Source organism: Camelina sativa, chromosome 12 (assembly GCF_030686135.1).
Source record: "Camelina sativa cultivar CO46 ecotype springtype chromosome 12, ASM3068613v1".
Classification (NCBI taxonomy): domain Eukaryota; kingdom Viridiplantae; phylum Streptophyta; class Magnoliopsida; order Brassicales; family Brassicaceae; genus Camelina; species Camelina sativa.
Window position 1 is genome coordinate 9834223 of NC_141891.1, and position 21489 is coordinate 9855711.

General features: G+C 35.3%; 2 protein-coding genes and 1 long non-coding RNA gene across 4 annotated transcripts; 2 read left to right on the forward strand and 1 right to left on the reverse strand.

The window, feature by feature from the left end:
* The first annotated feature begins 6286 nt into the window (after positions 1-6286).
* LOC147930347 (uncharacterized) lies at positions 6287-8070 on the forward strand. The gene is made up of 2 exons (XR_015575502.1): positions 6287-6701; positions 7264-8070. It is a non-coding gene; the product is annotated as an uncharacterized LOC147930347 (long non-coding RNA).
* A 3805-nt stretch (positions 8071-11875) lies between these two features.
* LOC104731186 (uncharacterized) lies at positions 11876-16034 on the reverse strand. 2 transcript variants are annotated; one of them, XM_010450480.3, is made up of 14 exons: positions 15459-16034; positions 14718-15144; positions 14485-14607; positions 13857-14388; positions 13701-13741; positions 13543-13611; positions 13352-13452; positions 13169-13247; positions 12976-13074; positions 12816-12884; positions 12672-12721; positions 12463-12544; positions 12276-12370; positions 11876-12179 (listed from the first exon to the last, which is right to left on the reverse strand). In XM_010450480.3, exons 1-14 carry the CDS (start codon positions 15797-15799, stop codon positions 12083-12085), a joined length of 2205 nt encoding a protein of 734 aa, XP_010448782.1. In that variant the 5' UTR covers positions 15800-16034; the 3' UTR covers positions 11876-12082. The 2 variants fall into 2 exon arrangements, with proteins under 2 accessions (XP_010448782.1, XP_010448781.1); XM_010450479.3 differs by having other exon boundaries at positions 14485-14610; positions 15459-15961.
* A 1445-nt stretch (positions 16035-17479) lies between these two features.
* On the forward strand, positions 17480-21003 carry LOC104731187 (plant UBX domain-containing protein 13-like). Its single transcript, XM_010450481.2, has 10 exons — positions 17480-17864; positions 18359-18420; positions 18515-18767; positions 18886-19085; positions 19194-19473; positions 19592-19765; positions 19934-20077; positions 20372-20515; positions 20604-20660; positions 20756-21003. Exons 1-10 carry the CDS (start codon positions 17781-17783, stop codon positions 20861-20863), a joined length of 1506 nt encoding a protein of 501 aa, XP_010448783.1. The 5' UTR covers positions 17480-17780; the 3' UTR covers positions 20864-21003.
* The last annotated feature ends 486 nt before the right edge of the window (positions 21004-21489 follow it).

Genomic DNA, 21489 nt, shown 5'->3' on the forward strand with positions numbered 1-21489 from the left:
ATTTGGACTGTATAGCGAATATTCTATGAATAGTTGTTTTCGTTTCGATGGGATTGGTAATATTGTTGTACGAAAAAAAAAAAAAAAGTTTGTTAAGTTTTCTAAAGTATCCCCACGCGCACAAAAGTTTTCTCTCTCAAAGTAATTTCCTGCAACAACCCTAATCCGCCACATCTTGCCTCTCCGGTGTTCGGTTACGACCGACACCGTGAGAGGGCTCTAGGATACTTGTTCCGAATCCACCCCTGCACTTGAAGACGCTGGTGAATTGTTTCGGCTCTGTTTCTCGTGGCGAGTGTTGAAGGTCCGCCGTGCGCGACGGCCGTTTTCGGTGGCTAAAATCTCATGTCTTTGCCTCCATTGCTTGTAGACGGCGGTGGATGAAGGTGGAGGCTCCGATTTCCAGTCCTTGCGTCTCGCATCTCAATCGGCAGAGCAAGCTGTGTTTGTAGATCTGTTTTCAGGTCGCCTTCTTCCTGGTGTTTCCGGCGGTCGAGTGTGCTATCCTTGGCTATGTCGTGGTGTAGCGTGTACTCTTTGCTCGGAATCATTTTTTCCAAGATCTATCTTGGTCTAACCGCTGCGTTTCGGCTCGTGTCTGCCGGAGGTAAGGGTTTCTATGTGTCGGTTTGTTTGCTTTGAGGACAGCTTATTGCCACACGCTTGAAGCTTCTGTCCACTCCGTTCGTGTCGAATTCGTGTGTTGGAGTTTGATTCGGGAGGCTTTCTTTGGCTCTGTGGTTGATTCGATGCCTTGGTTGGTGTTGTTCGTCGACTCTTTTGAGCTTCTGATGCCTCGGCCTCTCATTTCTGGTCCTCCTTCACATAGGTTTTCAGAGCATGGCTACTATTTGGTTGCTTTTACCTCATCTTTTTTGTGAGTCTTGACTTAGGAGAATGATGTCTCTGTTGGCATCTTCTGCTTGAGGACAGTAGCAGGATTATTAGGAGCTTGCTTTCTCCTTGCTGGTTAAGCTTCCTCATCGAATCAGTTGGTCTTTTGCTCCTTTGTGTAGCTGCCGTGGTGTTTGATAAGTAGAGGAATTAGTTATCGGTGATAGCTTGCTTTTCTCTTCTTTTGAGAACTCCGTAGGTATACCAATTTATTTGGTTTGGTTCAAGGCATGTTTATGTTGTGGCTTCCTATTGTTATTGCCTTTGTTTGAAGATTGCTTTGCTTTGCGTACTCGCCTCTTCTTGCGACTTGTTTGTGTTATAGAGAAGCTAGTAGGGCCATCGGCTTCTGGTGTAGTATTGAATGGTATTATTTTGCTCTGAGCTGCTGACTTCGAGGATGAACTTGGTTAGAGGGAGCTTGCACCTTTTGCTTTTTTGGTGTGTGAGGTTCCATTCTGAGAAAGCTCATGGATTGAAACGAAAAATCAATCTCATATAACGCAGGGGGAGTTTGTGATCGATGATTTGGAGTTTTACCGTTGACGGCTTGGTCTCGGGCCTCCTGCGAAAGGTTTCTATAGCTAGTTATTAGTCATATCGAGGTGTCTTACAATCTCAATCAGCCCTTCACCTTTTGCAACTCATTCGGGAAGGACAATATAAACGTCATCGCTTCATCTTGTTCCCAAAGCTTCTTGGCTTGGTTGAGTAGATGGACCGAAAACTTGGTTTAATTACCGTATTATGCTTTCATGTTTTTAAACTTTTTTTGCCATGAAACCATATGTATAGGTTTCAATTCTTTGGATTGTAACCTAAACTTTTTTCATTTTCAATGAAATATTTACAATTTAGCAAAAAAAAAAAAAAAAAAAAAAAAATTGTTGTACGAATGAAAATTACGTAGTTATACAAATTCACAAAACTACATAGCCACTCATATATATATACTCGCGCGAGATATATTTAATTTTATTTTTATTAATTATGATATACCTTAAATTTATAAATATATTTTTCAATTGGATTTTTTTAATATGATTTTTTAAAAAATGTTTAATATGTGTTCCTTTATATATGGTTCTTAATGTTTGGACGCAAAATAAAATAAACAAAACATATAAGAATTTTTTTGGACTGAAGTAATTAAATCCCTCAAAATTTGTTGTTTCGGATTTTATTGTTTTTTGATAAATTGTTAGGTTCTTAGAGCATCTCCAACCCTACTCTATTTTAAAGTCAATACTCTGTTATAGAGTAACATTTGCTCTAACCCTACTCTATATCTTACTCTAAAATAGAGAAAATGGTAGGATTACTCTATATGCAACAATACTTTTTTATACTAACTCTATTTTATATACATTGAAAAAAGTATGCTCTATTTTAGAGTAAAAAATAGTATATATATTGGAGATAGTCTTAGCACACATGAGGTTTGTGTAGAGACCATCTATCAGACATTCAAAACGAAAATTGAGTATTGAAATAGTTTACAAATATTTCTAGATAAATTTCATCTTTCTCTACATCTTTTCCAAAGCTTTAATATATGGATGCAGTGAAGACTTATATGATGATTTGCTAGATTTCTATAACCAGAAAATTATTAGCGAAACTCATTAACTATGAAAATAAATAAATAAAAATTAAGTTTTAGTCTCAATCATAAAGAAAAATAATTGATAAATATTTATCTCTTTGCAAGTGGTTTTACAACTTTATATATTCTTTAACTCAGTCTTAATATTTGATTTTCTTTTTGACTCCACAATATATGTTGCTATGGTTTGATTTTCTTCAATTAGCCTCCTAACAAATTTCTTGTGAATTAGAAACTCTATATGAATGCTTAAAATGTGTTATATTTCTGTGATGATCGGTTATTTATCGGTTCTTGTCTCTATTCTTTTTTTTTTTGTTAAAGGGTATTCAATTTATATAAATAAGTGCCCAATGGGCTATTTCCGGATTTAGGCCCATCACAATCCTCTAAAGGCCTAAACCGAAATACAACATACCAAAACAAACCACAGATTACAAAACCGACTCGGTTTCCCTTAACCGGTTTCAGGAAACCCTAATTCCCCAAAAGAAGAACTCTGTTGGAGCCGCCGCCCATGGATTACGGATACACACCGGATCAGGACCTCCGGTGTGCCTGGACGCCGTGAGTCGAACGGAGATGGTGATCCAGGATCCGTTTGCCATCCCGCCACCGTAGAGCCGTGGGGAGGAGGAAGAAGATAACCGAGCTTATCTTCGTCGAGGAGAGCCAGGCTCAGTCGTGAGAGAGAAATAGCGGTAGGGAGTAGATCCGCAAACCTTCAACGGTGGCTTAGCTCCGCCTTGCTGCAGACGACCTCCCCCATCGAACAACGGCGCATTGAAACCTCCAGAATCTCCAGTCCGCAGATCTAACCACCATCCTCAATCGTTCCTCGCCGTGGATCTCCTTCTTCTGATCTGTGTCGCTACACCGGCAGTGGAGCTCTCACCGACAGCGCCGCGCATAAACTTCTCCCCTCCACTTCTCCCTTGATTTTGATTTGAGATTTGCCTGGCTGATGCATCGGTTTACGGATGAAGCACCATGAGCCACGGGTCCTCTTCGTCGCCGGAATCGACGGAGAACCCAACCGACGGTGCACGAGGTTGTGGTCAGAAGAGAAAGAGTTTTGAGAGAGAAATCGCCGCGAGTGAGGACCACGCGCGCGATTTCTCTCGAATTTTTCAAGTCCTTGTCTCTATTCTTATTCATTATAGTTTTTTAATTATAAAAAAAAGAACTCTCCAACATGTCAATTGGTGTAGATGGAATGGAAGACAAAATCAGAAAAATTAATATCAACTATAGATACATTCCAATTATTTTTCTGACATAACTACATTTCTAATTTATTTTAACTTATATCTAATAATTTTTTTATTTAACTATACTTGAACTTATAATATCTATATGTTGACTTTTCCATCAGATTTTGATGATTTTAAAATACGATATGTGAGAAAAAAAATTCAGACCGGCTCAAATTCATCCAATCAATAAACTAAACTTTTAAAACTTGAATTTTGTACTATACTAATGAGATTATGAATCTAGACAATATGTTTTCCAAAGTAACAGAAGAATCATCAATGATCATTTTGAAATATTTACTCTTTACTCTTTTAATCACCCTTAATATAAATTTTTGGGAATAATGCATATTAAAATATGGGTCATGTCGTAATTTTTTTTTAAAATATCTTACACTATATCTCGCATTAAATTTTGGATAAAATTCATGAAAAGGAAAATGTATCAAATTTAATGTTCTTTTAAAGGTAGCAGAAGAATCACCAATGATTATTTTGAATAACTAATAAGTGTATTCACGATTTATCATATGCTCCAGTATGTACTCTCTAATCTTGTAATCACCCTTAATATAATTTTTTTTAGAATAATGCATATTAAAATATGGCTCATGTCATAAATTTTTTTGAAATATCTTATACTATATCTCATATTAAATTTTGGATAAAATTCATGAAAAGAAAAATGTGTCAAATTTAATGTTTTTAAAAAGGTAACAGAAGAATTACCAATGATTATTTTGAATAACTAATAAGTATATTCACGATTTATCATATACTCTAGTATTTACTCTCTAATCTTGTAATCACCCTTAATATATTTTTTTGGAATAATGCATATTAAAATATGGCTCATGTCATAAAAATTTATGAAATATCTTATATTATATCTCGCATAAAAATTTGTAAAAAATTCATGTAAAGAAAAGTGTGTCAAATTTAATGTTTTTTAGATTATATATTATCTCTATTTTCTAATAACTTTAAAATAAATAATATAATTACCATTAAATTATTTTGTGAAACTATAGTTTTCTATTATTTCATGGGGTGATTAAGCAATTATGTTATATTTATTTTCTTTTAGTACATGTGTTTTAAAGACAATCAAACTGTAACTTATAGAATATTAAATATAATTTAATTTTATCTGAGTTGTGTCTTTAATACAATATATATAATTATTGAATACAATGTGATAATTTAAATATATTAGAACATATTTTATAATTATTGAATACAATGTGATAATTTAAATATATTAGAACATATTTTCTATTTTTAAATTAGTCTGTCATAAATTAATTTGGCTTCAATTTTTATTTTAAAAGTAGAAAAACTTTTTTTTTTGTTTTAATTAGGTTATATGGTATATGCTTTCATTAGGAAGTATATTATATGTTAAAACTAAAAATTTAAAGAAATATATTTTTGTAACAATGTGAAATTTATTATTTTAAAAGTAAACACCATATAAGATATAAATAAAATGAAGTATATAAAAAAATGTTTACTTTAAAATTAATGAGAAAGATATGTGTCACAAATATAGAGCGCCAAGTGTCGTATTGGCAAGCAAAGTTAGAAAAACCTTCTCATATTATATAAGAGATATCAAATATTGAAAGTAATTTCTAAAATAAGTGGTTGTATTGTATTCAGTACCCACTAATTTTTTAGTGATCATAAGAGCATGATTACTCGTGTTTCTCGGATGATTTCTTTAGCATTTGGGGCCCAAAAAAATAATAAACAACCCAATAATGGGTCCACTAACGCAAGAATCGCTTCTGTCGGAGGCATTTGGAGCAACAGGTTAAGAACGATACGTGGCGTGTGATGAGTGGTTGGTGCCTAAAAATAAAACCAGATTTTTTTTTTCTCATTTCTTTTTCTTTCTTCCCGACGGTCTCTCTCTCTTCTCTTCTCTCTCGTTTCGAAACGACAGAAGATGCGATTATGCGATTCTTGATGAAATCGGAGAAATCATTGGATTCTCGTCGAATCCATTGAATTTTCCGGCATAAACCGGTTGTTTGTTGATTACCCGGAGGCGATGGCTTCCAGATCGGCGAATGGGTTATTACATCTGACATCGACGGCGGCTGTTTCTTATCGACATCAACGGTGGTGCCCTGAAGCTAACGGCGAGGTCCAAACCCTAACGAATCAGAGGGAGAAGCTTCGTTTCTCTTGTCTAATTGATTGCATGTTTTGTTTTAGGTTTGGGTGGTCTCCGATTGATTGCATGTTTCTCTTGTCTGATTGATTGCATGTTTTCTTTTAGGTTTGGGTGGTCTCCGATTGATTGCATGTTTCTCTTGTCTGATTGATTGCATGTTTTTCTTTTAGTTTTGGGTGTTGATTCGATTGTTTTTAGAGAGTATCCGATTAGATTATCGATTAGAGTATGGATTGTGTTGATAGAGTAACTGATTATAGTATCGATTGGGTTGATAAATCCTTTGGCGTGTTGTTTTTTTATTTACAAGCGCTCTTGTGTTTGTTTATTAAATCCATTGGTATGTTGGTTTTTTTTTTTGAGATGGTGAAACAAAACAGGTTGTTATGGAATGATTACAGTTTAGTGTTCAATTGTTTGTTTTGCAGGTTTTGCAAGGACACGCTTGGAGACCTATGGAGTTTGGCCAAACCAAAGACTGCTTTTGTTGTTGTGATGTTCTGTTGTTGTGATGCGTATCATGAGTGGAAGCCATTCAAAGCTGCCACTGATCTCTTAGCCAAAAAAGATGATTAATCTCCATTGAGAACTATCAATGTTTGTATTTTTATTTTATGTTTGTCTTATTTTTGTTATATATTGTATATGTAACTGTGTGATTAATATTGACTATTTTGTCATGCTTTGTGCGAGGTCTAAATGAATTTGATTTGGAGTGGTATGCTCAATGTGGAACAGAGGTTGGATTCTCTAATTTGAAAAGGTATGGTACTCTAGCTTTTTTGTGTGTTTTGTTTGTAGCTTTCATAAGTCATGAACCGTTTGTTGTTGTCTTACTTGATAAGTGTTTGAGTGTGAGTTTCGGTTTGAGTTTGGGTTTCATGAAGTGTTATAGTGTTATGTTTGCTTTGTGCTTAGTTTATATTATTGAGTTTATAATTTCCGAGAGTGTTCTTGTCTTATCTCATCAAGTAGTTGAGTGTGAGTTTGTAATTTAATTGGTTGTGTCTTTAGGTAAGATTAGGTACTTGTCGAATCAGTAATTGATGTTATAGGGTTCGTAGGTTGTTTTAATGTGGTTGTTGTAGTGTAGGTAAAAACTTAATGTTGAAAACCTAAACCCACTTGTTTTAAAAGTAAACTTCAATGTAAACTTAAAAGTACAACTAAAAGTAAAACCTAACCAGCTAACATTGAGCTCAATATTAACCCTCAATGTTAAGCAATAACAAAAACCATTAACTTCTTCTCTTCAAACCCTTTTCGTATCACATCTCTTTCACTAAAACCCGAAATGGATCCAACAAACCTTAATATACACGTAGATCTGGTAAACCGTCAATCGTACTAGAGGCTGTGGCATCACAAGATTTATGGATTTGGCACGCATTTTTTGGACCACCGGGTTCGTTAAATGATATCAACGTCTTGGACCGCTCCCCGGTGTTTGATGATATCCTAGAGGGCCGAGCTCCGAGAGTTAGATACGTTGTCAATGGACGGCAATACAAAATGGCGTACTACCTCACGGACGGTATCTATCCCAAATGGGCAACTTTCATCCAATCTATTACACTTCCACGTGGTCGAAAAGCAAAACTATTTGCTCAATGGCAAGAAGGATGTCGTAAAGATGTAGAGCGTGCATTTGGAGTCTTGCAAGCTCGATTTGCAATCGTGAAAAATCCCGCACTTTTTTGGGATAAAGGAAAAATAGGAAAAATAATGAGAGCATCTATCATCCTGCATAACATGATAGTGGAAGACGAACGACATGACTACAATTTCTACGATCCAACAGAATTCCATCACGGAGAACGAAGCGGAAGTTCTCATGTGGATTTATCATATTCTACAGATACGCCAACAAATCTACATAATATGATGGGCATTCGAAATGATGTTCATGATACAGAAATGCATGATCTTTTGCAAAAAGACTTGATTGAGCATATCTGGCAAAAATTTGGTGCAACCGCACAATAAATCTTATTCCAAATTCTGTTTAATATGTTTAATATTTTGAATTTTATAAAATATTTTGTACTTATGAATTTTGTAAAATATGTGTAATATTCTTAAGTTTGTAAAATATTGTTTTCTATTTTGTGTAATATAAAATTTTTTAATAATTGTTTTATCATTTTAGATAATTAAAGTTTGATAATTAATAAACAAAAATTGAAAAAATAATATGTAAATGCTTGAGTAACCTCTTTGGGGTTCTCTAGTAATAGGGTTATTTTGCTTATGTTCTCTTAAAATTACTTAACTTAATTTATAATTATTTATATAATTAAATATTGTGAGAGTAACCATGGTGGGTTACTCCACTAATGATGGTCTAAGGACATACCCATTTATTGCTAATAATAAAGAATAACCCAACGAAGCCAGTTTTAACTTTTAAGTATATATGTTATCTAAACTACAACTACAACATGTATTCTAATTTGTTCCGAAGAGAGATGGGTCTGAACTATATTAGTAGATATTGGATTTCATACCATGGCAGAATCCTAAAGTAAACTAAACTATTAATCTAGCTTTAAAACTAGATACGGATCATTCTTATCGACATGGATTGTACCAAATATTGTATATATATAACCCATTATGTCCACCAAGTCACTAAACCAAAAGATAGTTAGTGGGAGTACCAATATTAAATGTCTAAAATGGTAATTATATTGCAAATCATCTTGGACTTGTACTTATTGTTACAGATTTCGTGACATGCAGTTGACTAATTACAAGACATTAAGACAATTAGGATACTAAGTTGAGTTGTAAACATTTCATATGTTTCATGTCGATAGGAAAAAACACTGTTAATAAAGATAAGTCTCATAGTATGTATATAACGAATCCCATGGTTCACGTGTATGGCTTCAGAGAATCTAACTCGTAGTCGTAAAAAGGAAAACAAGAATTGGACCGACAATTAATCCGCACTGGAATCTTCGGTATGTCTCATGACTCCATGCAATGAGAAAAAGACAGGACAAAGACTCAGAGAGATGGAAGAAGACATACAGACGAAACGGCCGTTGCGATTTAGCCATGTGTCATATACAAGTACAAAATGTGGAGGGCCACATGAATTTTCTTAGTAGCGTCGTATATAGAATATAGTATTAGTAGTCGACTACGAGTGGACGGTGGTTCTTCTTCAGCTTTTTACGGATTGTGTTGACTTTGGTCAATGTCTTATCGTGTGTGAACTCGTTCGTACCGTGTCTCTTCGCGTTCTGTCTATAAAATAGTATAGATTTAATTATAGTCAAAAATTATCAGCGGGAAGTATTATTGTTTCCTACCAAAATAACATTTTGTTGGCAAGCAGTACATATTGATGTTATATTGTTATTGTAATAATGCAAGTTGAAGCAAAGAGATTTGGATAGGAATTAGGAACCAATTAACGAAAACTATGATTTATTAACAAAGATTAGGTGCACCAAATCTTATGACTAAGTAAGAAACATCCAAATTTTGGTTTCCCTTTTCGAAGTGAGATTGCAAAAGAAATTATGAAAGTCATTTGATAAGATTAGTTTCGTGAGCTGTTGCGAACTTGCGATCACACACGTTCACGCCATGCGGGACATTTTCTAATTTGGTTTATTCTTCTTTACTTTCCGTTTCTTTTTTGGAATTGGACTTTTCAGTCACAGAAAATTTTAAAACTATGTAAACTGAACTAGAATCAGTACTAAGCCTAAATAAAGGAACCCTTTACTGACGGATAAAAAAAGCATTGCAAGCATCACAAATTAGTACTGAGTTTAGTCATGTTTTCTGTTAAGTCAACACTGGCATCATTTCTTATCATGAGCATCAAATCATTACTAATCAATATCATTCAAAGAAAAAGGTAAAGATTCCATCTACGAAACTTTAACCTACTCTATTTTTGTTTCTTTTATTCGATATATATATATTTTTTTTTGTCAAACTACTTTATTTTAAGAACAAAAATATGTATTGGTCCAAAACAAAAATATGTACATATATTTACACACATACATATATGACTAACAACAAATACATATATAATAAGTAGGGTAATATTAGTAGATAGCACAAATATGAACAAAAATTAAGAAACTACCACAACGACCTTTTTTTATAGGTAAATACCATAGGGCCCACATGTTTTATGGAGTAAAAAGACACAATCACCCTTTTTTGTTTTATTGTTAGATAGAAAAAGTGAAAAATTTGATGTGATTTTTAAAAATAGCATGTATTATTTATAATTTACATGTTATATTGAACTAAAAAATGATTAATCGTAAACCCAAACCAACAAATAGTCTCATTTTAATTGTAAATTCTAAACCCTAACCATCTAATTTCGTTTTAATTGTAAAATCTAAACCTTAACCATCTCATTTGTGAATCCAAACCGACATATAATTTCGTTATAATTGTAAAATCGAAACCCTAACCATCTCATTTGTGAACCCAAACTGACATATAGTTTCGTTCTAATTGTAAAATCTAAACCCTAACCTTATTTGTGTATCCAAACTGACATATAATTTTGTTCTAATTGTAAAATCTAAACCCTAACCATCTTATTTGTGAACTCAAACCGACATATAATTTTGTTCTAATTGTAAAATCTAAACCCTAACCATCTCATTTGTGAACCTAAACCGACATATAATTTCGTTCTAATTGTAAAATTTAAACTCTAATAATTTCATTTGTGAACCCAAACCAATATATAATTTCATTCAAAAAACAAAATGACATGATATTTTTAAAAATAGCATGTAATATATGTAATGGGTATAAAAGTAATTGTATATGAGGAGAGAAAATGACTTGTAGGTCCTATGGTAGTTTCTTAATTAAGTTTGCTTTTTGTGATATCTAGTGCATATTCCCTAATAAGTATCTGAAAATAAATTATAATAATGTTCGGAAGAACATGTCATATAAATTACTTTCCCACTTTTTTTTATAGCGACTTCTCCAATGACTTCTGCTATCAGCATATCACTATATTACGATCCCCTAAAAGATTCCGCTTGGTAAAATAGACACGGTCATCAATCAATGAATCACACACAATATAAAAGATAAAGATGTCTCTATTCTAAAATGTTACAACATCGAAATACATACAAGGCAAACAACAAAAAAGTCTTAAAAGTTTTTTTTGTCTAGAGGTCACAAGCATGAATTGTAAACTATTACTACTATGTAGCTCGATGTGATTTGTTCTGACCTAACCAGACAAGCAGACAATTATCTTCAACCCCCAAAATTTTCTTCCTTTCAATACTTCTTCTCTTCACGCACATGCATGCACATACACGGTATAATAGACCCATCTATGTATCTTTTTAATTTCTTTTAATAATACAATTTATGCAACTGCGTCTATATCAAGATGCCGAATTTAAGAATTACAAGATTTTTTAAAATATTGTTGTATTTAGGCTTCTGACTCTTTTATATTAGGTGCTGAGAAGCTACAGACGACGCAGTGATGGGAAGCTGTAATGAGAGAATAAAAAAGCAAAAGAAGCAAAGCTACGAATTGTCACTACTCAGTCACCTTACCCCTTCCTTCCATTTCCTGCTCTCTTCTCTACCCCATAAAAAGAAAAGAAACCAACTACAATACAAATCACTACAAGACACCAAATCTCTCTGTTTTTTTCTCTTAATTCTCTTTTTCACCCCTTTTGTTTTATAAATTACATCTGGGTCCTCCTCTGGCTGAACTTCAATCCCCATTTTACAACTAAACCGAACCGACGTTCTCAAGCCGAAAGCATACCAAGTTTTATTGCAGAGAATTGAACCAAACTTTTACCACTAATCGGAAAACAAGGTTCTCTTTCTGTAGACGTTCCAAAACAGAACAGAACAGAACACACTAACTTGAGTCTAATTAACTAACTAGTAACGGGTACGTTTCTTTGATTCAACTATTTTTGCTTTCTCTTTCTTTTTCATATATTGAAAATATATAGTAGTTTGGTATAATACAATGAAACATTTGTATAGTAAGTGATCAGGACGATGCTTTCTTTTTCTTCACGTCCTTGCTTTGTAAACTTTTTCCTTTTTTTTTGACAATTATGCTTTGTAAACTTTTAAAACCATGAACCATTACCTTCTTCAATCGTCGTCTTCTTGCGCACCCGACCCAGGTTTGCGGAAGAGACTCATCATCTGACTAATCAATTCCTCAAACGAAGGTCGCTTTGCTGGATCACTGTTCCAATGATAGAGAACAAAGATTATAAAAATAAACGCCGTTCCAAAATTTTGAGATGTATTCGATGAAACAATTTATACATATGAGTCTTACGTTTGCCAGCAATCCTGTATTATGGATGCGATCCGGGGATTTAATCCTTCAGGTAAGTCTAATCGTCGATCCATGAACCCGACAACTCCAACAACCTAATTATTAGTTGATAGAATTACAATCTTAAGATTATTACAATATCATGATTAAGCTATACTCTCCTAAGGACATCATTTCCCAGAGGTACCTGAATAGAGTTTAGACGGTCCCATGGTATTAAAGTAGTCATTAGCTCCCATAAGATGACTCCAAAGCTGAACACATCACACCTATTACAAGTTTACAACGAAAGTATTGAGTTTTTTTTTTACTCCAAGGAAATGTTCAAGTTATCGAATAATATAGTCAAAAAGAGAACAAGAAAGGGTTAGTATGTTCATATTATATCAAACGTACTTCTCATTCGAAGGTTCACTTCTGAGAACTTCAGGAGCCATCCACTGCGGCTGCACTTAGAAAAAGATGAAAAATGATTAGTAACAGTAATCCAAGAATGTTTGGTGGATTAAAAAGCCAGAGATGGCATTTAAGAAACATTACAGTTCCTTTCCCGGATTTAGTACTCAAGAAGGTTGCGTTCTTCCACTTTGATAACCCAAAGTCTCCAACCTAGGGAAGAAAGAGTTGTAAGTACATGCAGTAATAAACTCATTTGACAAGTATTCATGAATGCAACTTGAGTAAACTGAAGTCTTTGTACCTTGACATTCCAGTTTCTGTCGACGAGTAGATTGGACGATTTCAAGTCTCTATGTACTATTGGTGGATTTCTGCGATGTAAGTAATTCATTCCCCTAGCCTGCAACAACAATAGAGAACCCGAACTCGCTCAGCCTTTCATATGTTTTTTTATCATTGTGAGGGAGGTGGTCTTTGGAAGATCAGAGTCTTACAACATCAAGGGCCATTCTTAGACGACGTTTCTTGTCCAATGGCTGATTCGTACTATGTAGTATTTTGAAGAGACTCCCTCTAATCACCAAAACCGGAAAGAAGTAAATGAATACAGGGTAATTTATACAACACAATCGATAACGAGCAACATTACTTCCAGATACAGAGATCAATAATCTCACCTTGGCATATACTCCATGACTATGGCAGATTTTTCTTCTGTGCAAACCGCTCCCATAAATAACAGCACATTCGGATGTCTCAGTTTCTTCATAATGTTGATCTGATGATATTGATCCCAACTGATTTATTTTGTCTTGCACAGATGATTTCTCTAAACATTTGCATAGCAGAGGGAAGTAAATATGCGTACCTCCTTTTTGCACTCCGTCAATGTCATCGCATTGTAATCACCCTCGAAGTAAACCTTAATAGCAACATCCTGATCCAGATAGATTGGACTACTTAATTACCAATGTGCACTGATACAGCAACCATTTTTGAATCATCTTTAAATTACAAAAAACTTACTGAGCCATTCCAAACTCCACGATGAACCGCAGCAAATGAACCTGTGAGGAAATGTAAAACATAATCTGATTTAAACATCGAACACAAAGATCTGAACTGAAGTTTGCATATCTTAAACGTGAAAATGAGTGCAAGACTCTGGTAAACGAAATGCACCTCTCCCGACCTCCTCCCCAAGTTGTAAATCTTCCCATCGTATCTCACATGACGAATCAGTGACGAATCTATTATTCCCTTGGTTGGCAGGACTTTGTTGCTTATTGATGCTGACTCCAAGAATTGGCAAGGGATCGCCACTAGGACGAGTATTCCAAGCATCTTCAATCTCACCATTTAGGTCCGACATTTTTGTTCCCCGCATGCCAGACACCAAACCACTCTCTAGTCCTCTGGGAGGTTTCCTTTGTCCCAGATTCCCAATATACTGAAAGCGGTCTCCATTATGTATCACATCACTGAAATCCTCATCTCCATTCCCATAGACATCTGAAAATCTAATTTCAGCCCTTTTTGGTTTGCCATTGCCATTGTCTCTGAAAGCCGTATATGTAACTGCATTAGAAGCCTTGGAACTAGCTCCACTGCCACAGGCTGAATTATTTATACCATTTCCTAAGATAGGCTCATTATCTTCATTTCCTTGGTTGCCAGTAATCTTTCTTTGCAGCTTCCCCAAAAACTTATCCGCCTACACTAGTATATATGTAGATTCAGCTTGAGACAATAATTGTAGTAAGACATTCTAATGAGAAGTGTCCCGTTTAAGTAGACAACAAAGACTTACCAGTGAACCATACTTCTCGAAAGTTGTGGAAGCAACAACCGGGACATTTTCATCTCGGCTCCTAGAATTCTGATTTGCATGGACGGAATCATCTCCATTTCTCTGTGGTCGAAGCTTCGACGCCTTCTTGGTTTGTGCACGAAACAGCGAAACAAACAATCATTCATCTTGCACAATAATTTTTTTTTAAAAAGGGACAAAAAAATTACGAACACTCAGGATGCGAGAATTACCAGGTTTGAAACAGTTGATGAATACTGTGGGACAACTGGAACCGGTGGTGGTGCAGCAATCTGAGCCCTCGGAAGGTGCCATTGGTGCTTTCTCGAATTTGATTGCTGTCTATTACTATGTGATTGTTGCTGATGCTCGTTACTTAGTGGATGCATCCTATTGAAAAGCGTCGCATCACTCGAGACAGTAACAACACCAACGAGCTCACCATTTTCATAAACAGGGCTTTTAGTCACCAACGCCATGAATAATTCACCAGTTTTCTTCTGAAACGGAAACTGACCAGTCCAAGTCTCTCCACGGCAAACCCTATTCCTGATACCCGTAAGGGAATTACGGTATTCTTCGGTTACAAGCACATCAATCGTTCTGTAGCCAACAACTTCCTCAGCATACCAGTGGTAAAGATTCTCAGCAGAACGACTCCTAAAATATCAAAAAAAAAAAAAAAAAAAATCTCTTCACTCAGAGAAATACATAATATATTACCACTTGCATAAACAAAGAATCACTAATTATAACTTTGTTTAACTGCTTAATCTACAGAACCTTCTTTTCTAAGCAGATTCAGATACTCTAATCTCGAATTTTCATTTGTAAAACTCATTAACTAAACTAAATTCATCAGAATAGAGCGGATCATAGAAGGCAAATCAATGGAACAGTACACTACACTCCTTCCTGAATTTAACCAAAACCATCTACAAACAAACACTACCGAAGAAAGTAATCAGTCTCACCAGAAAGTAATTTCTCCAGACGCAGCAGATGTTACATGAATCGCGTGTCCCATGGAATCCATCAAAGTCCGATACGCACTATCAGCGAAATAGAATCCTGAAACCGCTCTCTCCCAAGTCGCCGTCGGATTATCCCAGGAATCCGCCGGTTCCGCCTCAGCCTCCGCCTCCGCCTCTGCTTCCGTCTCCAACTCCGCCGTCGGTTCCTTACCGGTTCGACTCTCCTCCTGAAGCAACAAGTCATCAACATCCTCTCTTAATCTCGCTTGGCTTGTCTCCATTCTCTGACACCACTCCACCAAAACCTGGTAGAGACTCGAATCCGAGTTGTTCCCGGCCATCGTACTCGCCGGAGAATTGGTTTGAGCAGTCGCATCAAGATCCGACTCTGGTAAAATCCACAAATTAAAATTATACGTAATTTAAAATAGACGAAGACAAGCTTGTGCTCCTCATTTGTTTATTAATTTTCTTATATTTTTCAGCCGCTTCTTTAATTACTTAGTGACGTTATAATTAACAAACCCAGCTAATAACTAAACACTCCGACGCATTCAAATTCTGCCACGTGTCTTTAAGCTAATGAGCTGCTGACACTTGTGGAATTGCCTATGTAAGGGAAGATTTGAATTTTCGAGGATAGACGAAATTGTCAGGATTTAAAAGTGGTGATTGACGAAATTGACCTTGATGACAGCTTTAAATTACGATACAGCCTTTCTTGTTGCCGCCGCCACTCCCTAAAAAATATCAAAAGGGACCTTGACATGTGTAATTTGATTTCATTGATCGATATAGGCCTTTCTAGTAAGTTACATTCTCTAACTAAAAAAGTTCAAGTCGAATAAACAAATCAACTCTATATATTTTTTTAAAATCAATTATTAATAGTCTTCAAATCATTGTAGAATATATAATTAAACACTTGGGGAAGACAAGTTTAATTGAAGTCATTAAGTCAACTGGATTTGTTTCAGTTTTATCTGAACACTTGATTGTTCCTGGAACACAAATTGAAATAGCCAAAGCCAAAATGACTACAATTCTACAAACTCCCCAAAAAAATAGCAGCATCATGCGCGAGTTTCTGGTTATGGGTTTTATAAGATTTTTTTGTTGGGCCTAAAGCCCTTTTACGTCTTAAGGCTTATATTTCCATATATTTACCGCAATTGACAAAAAAAATATAAGACTGGACATTCGGTTTCGGTTCGGTTGTGTTTGGTTTCGGTTAGTTTGAATATAGTAATATAATAACCATTTAGATATTTTAGAAATTTCGGTTTGGTTTGGTTTGGTTTCTTTTGGTTCGGTTTTGGTTCAGTTAGTTGAAGAGATAACCAGAACTAACATAAATTATATTGAAATTAACCAAATAAACTAAATATAACCAAAAGTAAGATAAACGAATATAACCAAAATTAACTAAAAATACTTTACAAAAATATAAAAAGTGGGGAAAATATTAATCTGATTTTACAAAATAGTATTTAACTTTGTAAATTCAAATAATAACATTTAAATATATTGATTATTTAAAGTATTTAATTATTTTGAATGTAGAAATAATTAATATTTTAAGTTTATTTTATAGTTTTGTATAATATTAAGTATATTATTTTGGTTATATTCTAGGTTTTTAGATATTTCGGTTAACCATTTAATTTTTGGTTCGGTTCGGTTCAGTTTCGGTTAGTTTGGATATAGTATTTTACTAACCATTCAGTTATTTAAGGAACTTCAATTTGATTTTTTCGGTTCGATTAGGTCGGTTATTTGGTTAACGGTTATTTTGCCCACCCTAAAAAATATGTGGTAACAAAACTGTAAATAAGCATCAGGTAAAGAAATTTACAATATTGAACCCAATATATTATAATTGAAAAAATCTCAAATATATATATATAAACTATATTTAATCGAATTATTTTTTATTTTTTGTTTTCGTAAAGGTTGGGATACCCCAAACCTAAATATTATCTTAATTCTTAAATATGGGAATATCCTGATTCCTGAACCGTACAGCGAAGAAAATTTACAAAGAGAATAAAAGTTAAATTAAAATAAAATCTAAACCAAAAACCAAAAAAAAAAGTAAAAAAACAAAAAGAATAAGGAAAAGAACCTAAAAAAGGCTTTAAAACTCTGAGAGTCGCCGATCCAATTCTTCATCTTCTTCTTCTTCTTCCACACTGCAATTTATTTATTTAGGAATTAGATAAACACAGTATTGTTAATTCTTTGCCTCCTCCTTCACTCCAGCTTTTCAAACACACAAATCTTCTCTGCGACGATACTTCCTCTCTCAAAGGTTTCTCTATAATGGCGACACCCACTCAGGAAGCAATCGACACCTTCATGAGCATCACCGGCGCTTCCAATGCCGTCGCCGTTCGGAAGCTTGAGGTGATTCCACTACACTTTTCTTCTTCTTCCTTCTTCTTCTATTGTTTTGATTTTTGTTTAATTCTGTTTGTGGTAACTTTAGGATTTGATCATCAAAATTCCTTTTTTCTTCTAAATATGTTCTCTTATATTGTTAAAAGTTGAAATTTTGAAGTTGATTTTGTTAAAATTTAGGTCACCCGATGATCGGATTAAGTTTTTATTAGAAGGGTTTCTGCTGTTTTATTTCTCTGTGTAGCTTATCGATTTTGGTAATTTGTTCATTGATATCTAAAACAAGTCTGTGACCTACGCATTGTGACATTATGTGGTTTAAGTTGGGAAAAGTTTTGTTTTTAGGGTTATTGAATTTGCTGAGGGGTTTAAGTTGATTGTTGAAGTTTCAAACTTCTCAAAACTCATCTTGATGTACAATTTAGTTTACTTGTAGCTTTTGTTTTGGTGTAGCTAATCCCTAGTGTTTGCCTAAAATTTACATGCTTTCTTTGTTGCAGGAATATCGTGGGAATCTCAATAGAGCTGTGAATGCATACTATAATCACGGACATCAAAATTCGTATGCCCTCCTCCCACTCTTTTTATCTTTGTTGCTACCTTGCATGTTTTTTTTTTAGGCATGTGTGTGACACGTTCTTATCATCTTTGTGCAGACTATATGAAAATCCAGCTAATATCCCTCAGGGTGATGCAATGGATATAGATGGTGATGTGACTCCAGCACTCTCAGAAGCTAGAACCACGGTCCCCTTCCCGCGCCGGGATTCTCCGATGCCACCTCTTCCAAGAGGGGTCAGGCAGATACCTATAGAGGTTAAGGACAGCACTGGGCCATCTGGTCGATCAAATGACATAGAAGAAGAAATGATTCGAGCTGCTATTGAGGCCTCAAAAATGGAGACTGGGGTAAGTTTTGCTTAAGATAATGGAAAGTATATAAACTTAAGCATTAGGCATAGCCTGCTCGTTTTCTGTTTACCTCTGAAGTCACAAGATTTATTCAGTGGTTTATATTGTTGTATAGGTACCAAAGAATCAGTCGCCTGAAAATGATCACTCTCGCATGGAAGATGATGTTGACGTAGCAAAATCTGTCACAGTGCAGTCAGCAGAGGAAGAAGTGTTGTTGCGCAGTGAAGGTTGGAAGGCTTCATCCTCAGAAAGAGAAACCTCTGAAGTTCTTTCTATTCCAGGACAGCAGAGTACCCGAGCCTCAAATGGAAGGTTTGTTCTGTTCTGTTTTGTTTTGTTTTGTAACACCTTTTGTAGTCCATCAGTTTGTCTTCTGTTTTTCCTAGAAAATGTCCCAAGAAATTGTTTTTACATGTGTAGACTCGCAGCACCTAGCTCACTGTCTGACGATGATGATGACGAGGATTATGATGATGATGATGACGACGATGAAGATGAAGATGATGATGATGACGACGATGACGATGATTATGACCCTGATTATGTTGACGAGGAACTCATTGAACCCCGTGTTAGGCACAGACCAAGACGTGCGGTTTCTGGATCTCGGGCCCCACGTAATGATGATCGTCCCCAGAGCCCTGAAGCAGAAGATGCAGTTATTCATTCACCTGATGCTGGCAATGGTTTTCCTTCTGAGGTAGTGAAGCATATATGTTTGGTTCTATATTTATTAATCAGATTACCTTTACTTTCAAGTAAGAATCCTAGAGTAATCAGTGGCTGAGCTATTACTATTATTACATGTTTGGTTTAAGTGGGGAGGCATTTCGTCTGAGGAACATGATGAAGCTGTCATGCTAGAGGCGGCCATGTTTGGAAGCATTCCTAATAGTGAATATCGTGTTCCTTATGCACCATCTTATCCGCAAAGGACACAGCGTCCACCCTCACCGTCATTGACAGCTCAAAGGTTGATTCGAGAACAGCAGGTTAGGAATATTTTTGTTTCTTTCCTCCCCAAAGTTGTCTGGAGAATACTTTTATTTGATCTATCCTTGTGACATGAAGAATAGAAGTAATGGGCAAAGAGTTTCACTCTTTTAGGTTTTCGAAGGGATTGATAAGTTTTTTCTTTTTTGAAATCTGAACTCATGTAGGACGATGCGTATCTTGCATCGCTGGAAGCTGACAGGGTAAAGGCTGAGGCTCGTCGATTGGCAGAAGAAGCTGCTAGAGTAGAAGCTCTTGAAGAAGAAAAGAGAAAGGAGGAAGAAGCTCGCAGGAAGGTCGAAGAGGAACAGGTGCGCTTCTGGTTATACATGAGTCTCTTTATTCCTGTGTGTAAACAGGTTATCCCGAATGTTATGTTTTGAGTGGTTACCAAGATCCTGCACTTGGATGGAGAAAAAGTACCCAAACCACATGAACCTTTGGAACCAATCCATTTTTCTTGGAACAAGAAAAAAGATGTCTATACTTTCTTGCATTTACGAAAAACTAGTTAGAACTAGCATCGCTACTAGGTTTGAAGTCTCATAGGTACTAAGCTGTATGCGGTATTTGGATGAGTCTCAATTTTTTATCTTTCTTACTAGGAGCTGGAGAGGCAATTAGTTACCAAGGAAGCGTCTCTGCCTCAGGAGCCACCAGCAGGCGAAGAGAATGCCATTACACTTCAAGTCAGATTGCCAGATGGCACCCGCCATGGTCGCCGGTTCCTTAAATCCGACAAACTCCAAGTGAGTATCCCAAAACCAGCTTCATTTATCCTCAGACACTATGAAAAACCTTATAAACCACTAAGCATGTCTTCTTTCTCATATGCAGTCACTTTTCGACTTTATGGACATCTGTAGAGTTGTGAAGCCCAACACTTACAGGCTGGTAAGTGGTTTGTGGCCAAAAAAATGCTATATTCAATTTTTCGTTGGAGACTTTTTTATATTCTTAGTTGGTAATGTTTGTATGATCAAAAACAGGTAAGGCCTTTTCCACGGCATGCTTTTGGCGATGGGGAATGCTCATCGACTCTAAACGATGTAGGTTTAACGAGCAAACAAGAAGCATTGTTCTTGGAGCTGATCTAAAATTGGTATTCTATTGGGGTTTATATAACTTATTCTTTAGTTCTCTTCTTATTTTTCTTCATAGAAGTTGTTACTCTTATTGTTTTATTGAATATTGAATCCGAGGCTGGCTTTTATAGGAAAGGTTTCGTTTTCGCCGATATGCATCTTCGAATTCGTTGGCTTTTGTTGGATATAATTACCAAATTTACCAGATTAGCAAATTGCTATGATAATCAAAGCTAAAGCTTTGGAATTATAGAACTATAGAAGTCATTGTAGCTAGATCGAACTTTATTGTGTTAATAATCCAAAAAATCCAAAAGATTATGCAACTATGCAAATGTATTAGAAGTTTAAAATATAAAATGTAGACAAAATAATTGAAGGGAAAAAACAAGAAAAGAAGAGGTGATGGAGGATGAAGGACATTAGAAGCTATGGTTATATAAAAGCAAGTTGGGACAGTTGAGGGAAAATATATATTTGATGTTAGTGGCAGCAAGTTCATAACTACTTCTCCTTCCTTCATGTTTCATCTTATGGGCCTTTTTTGTTCCTTACCACCCACACCATGAGTTTGTTACATTTTTTTAGTAGTCTACAAAATTTACACCATGAGTTTGTTATAACTTATAACCAAGTGG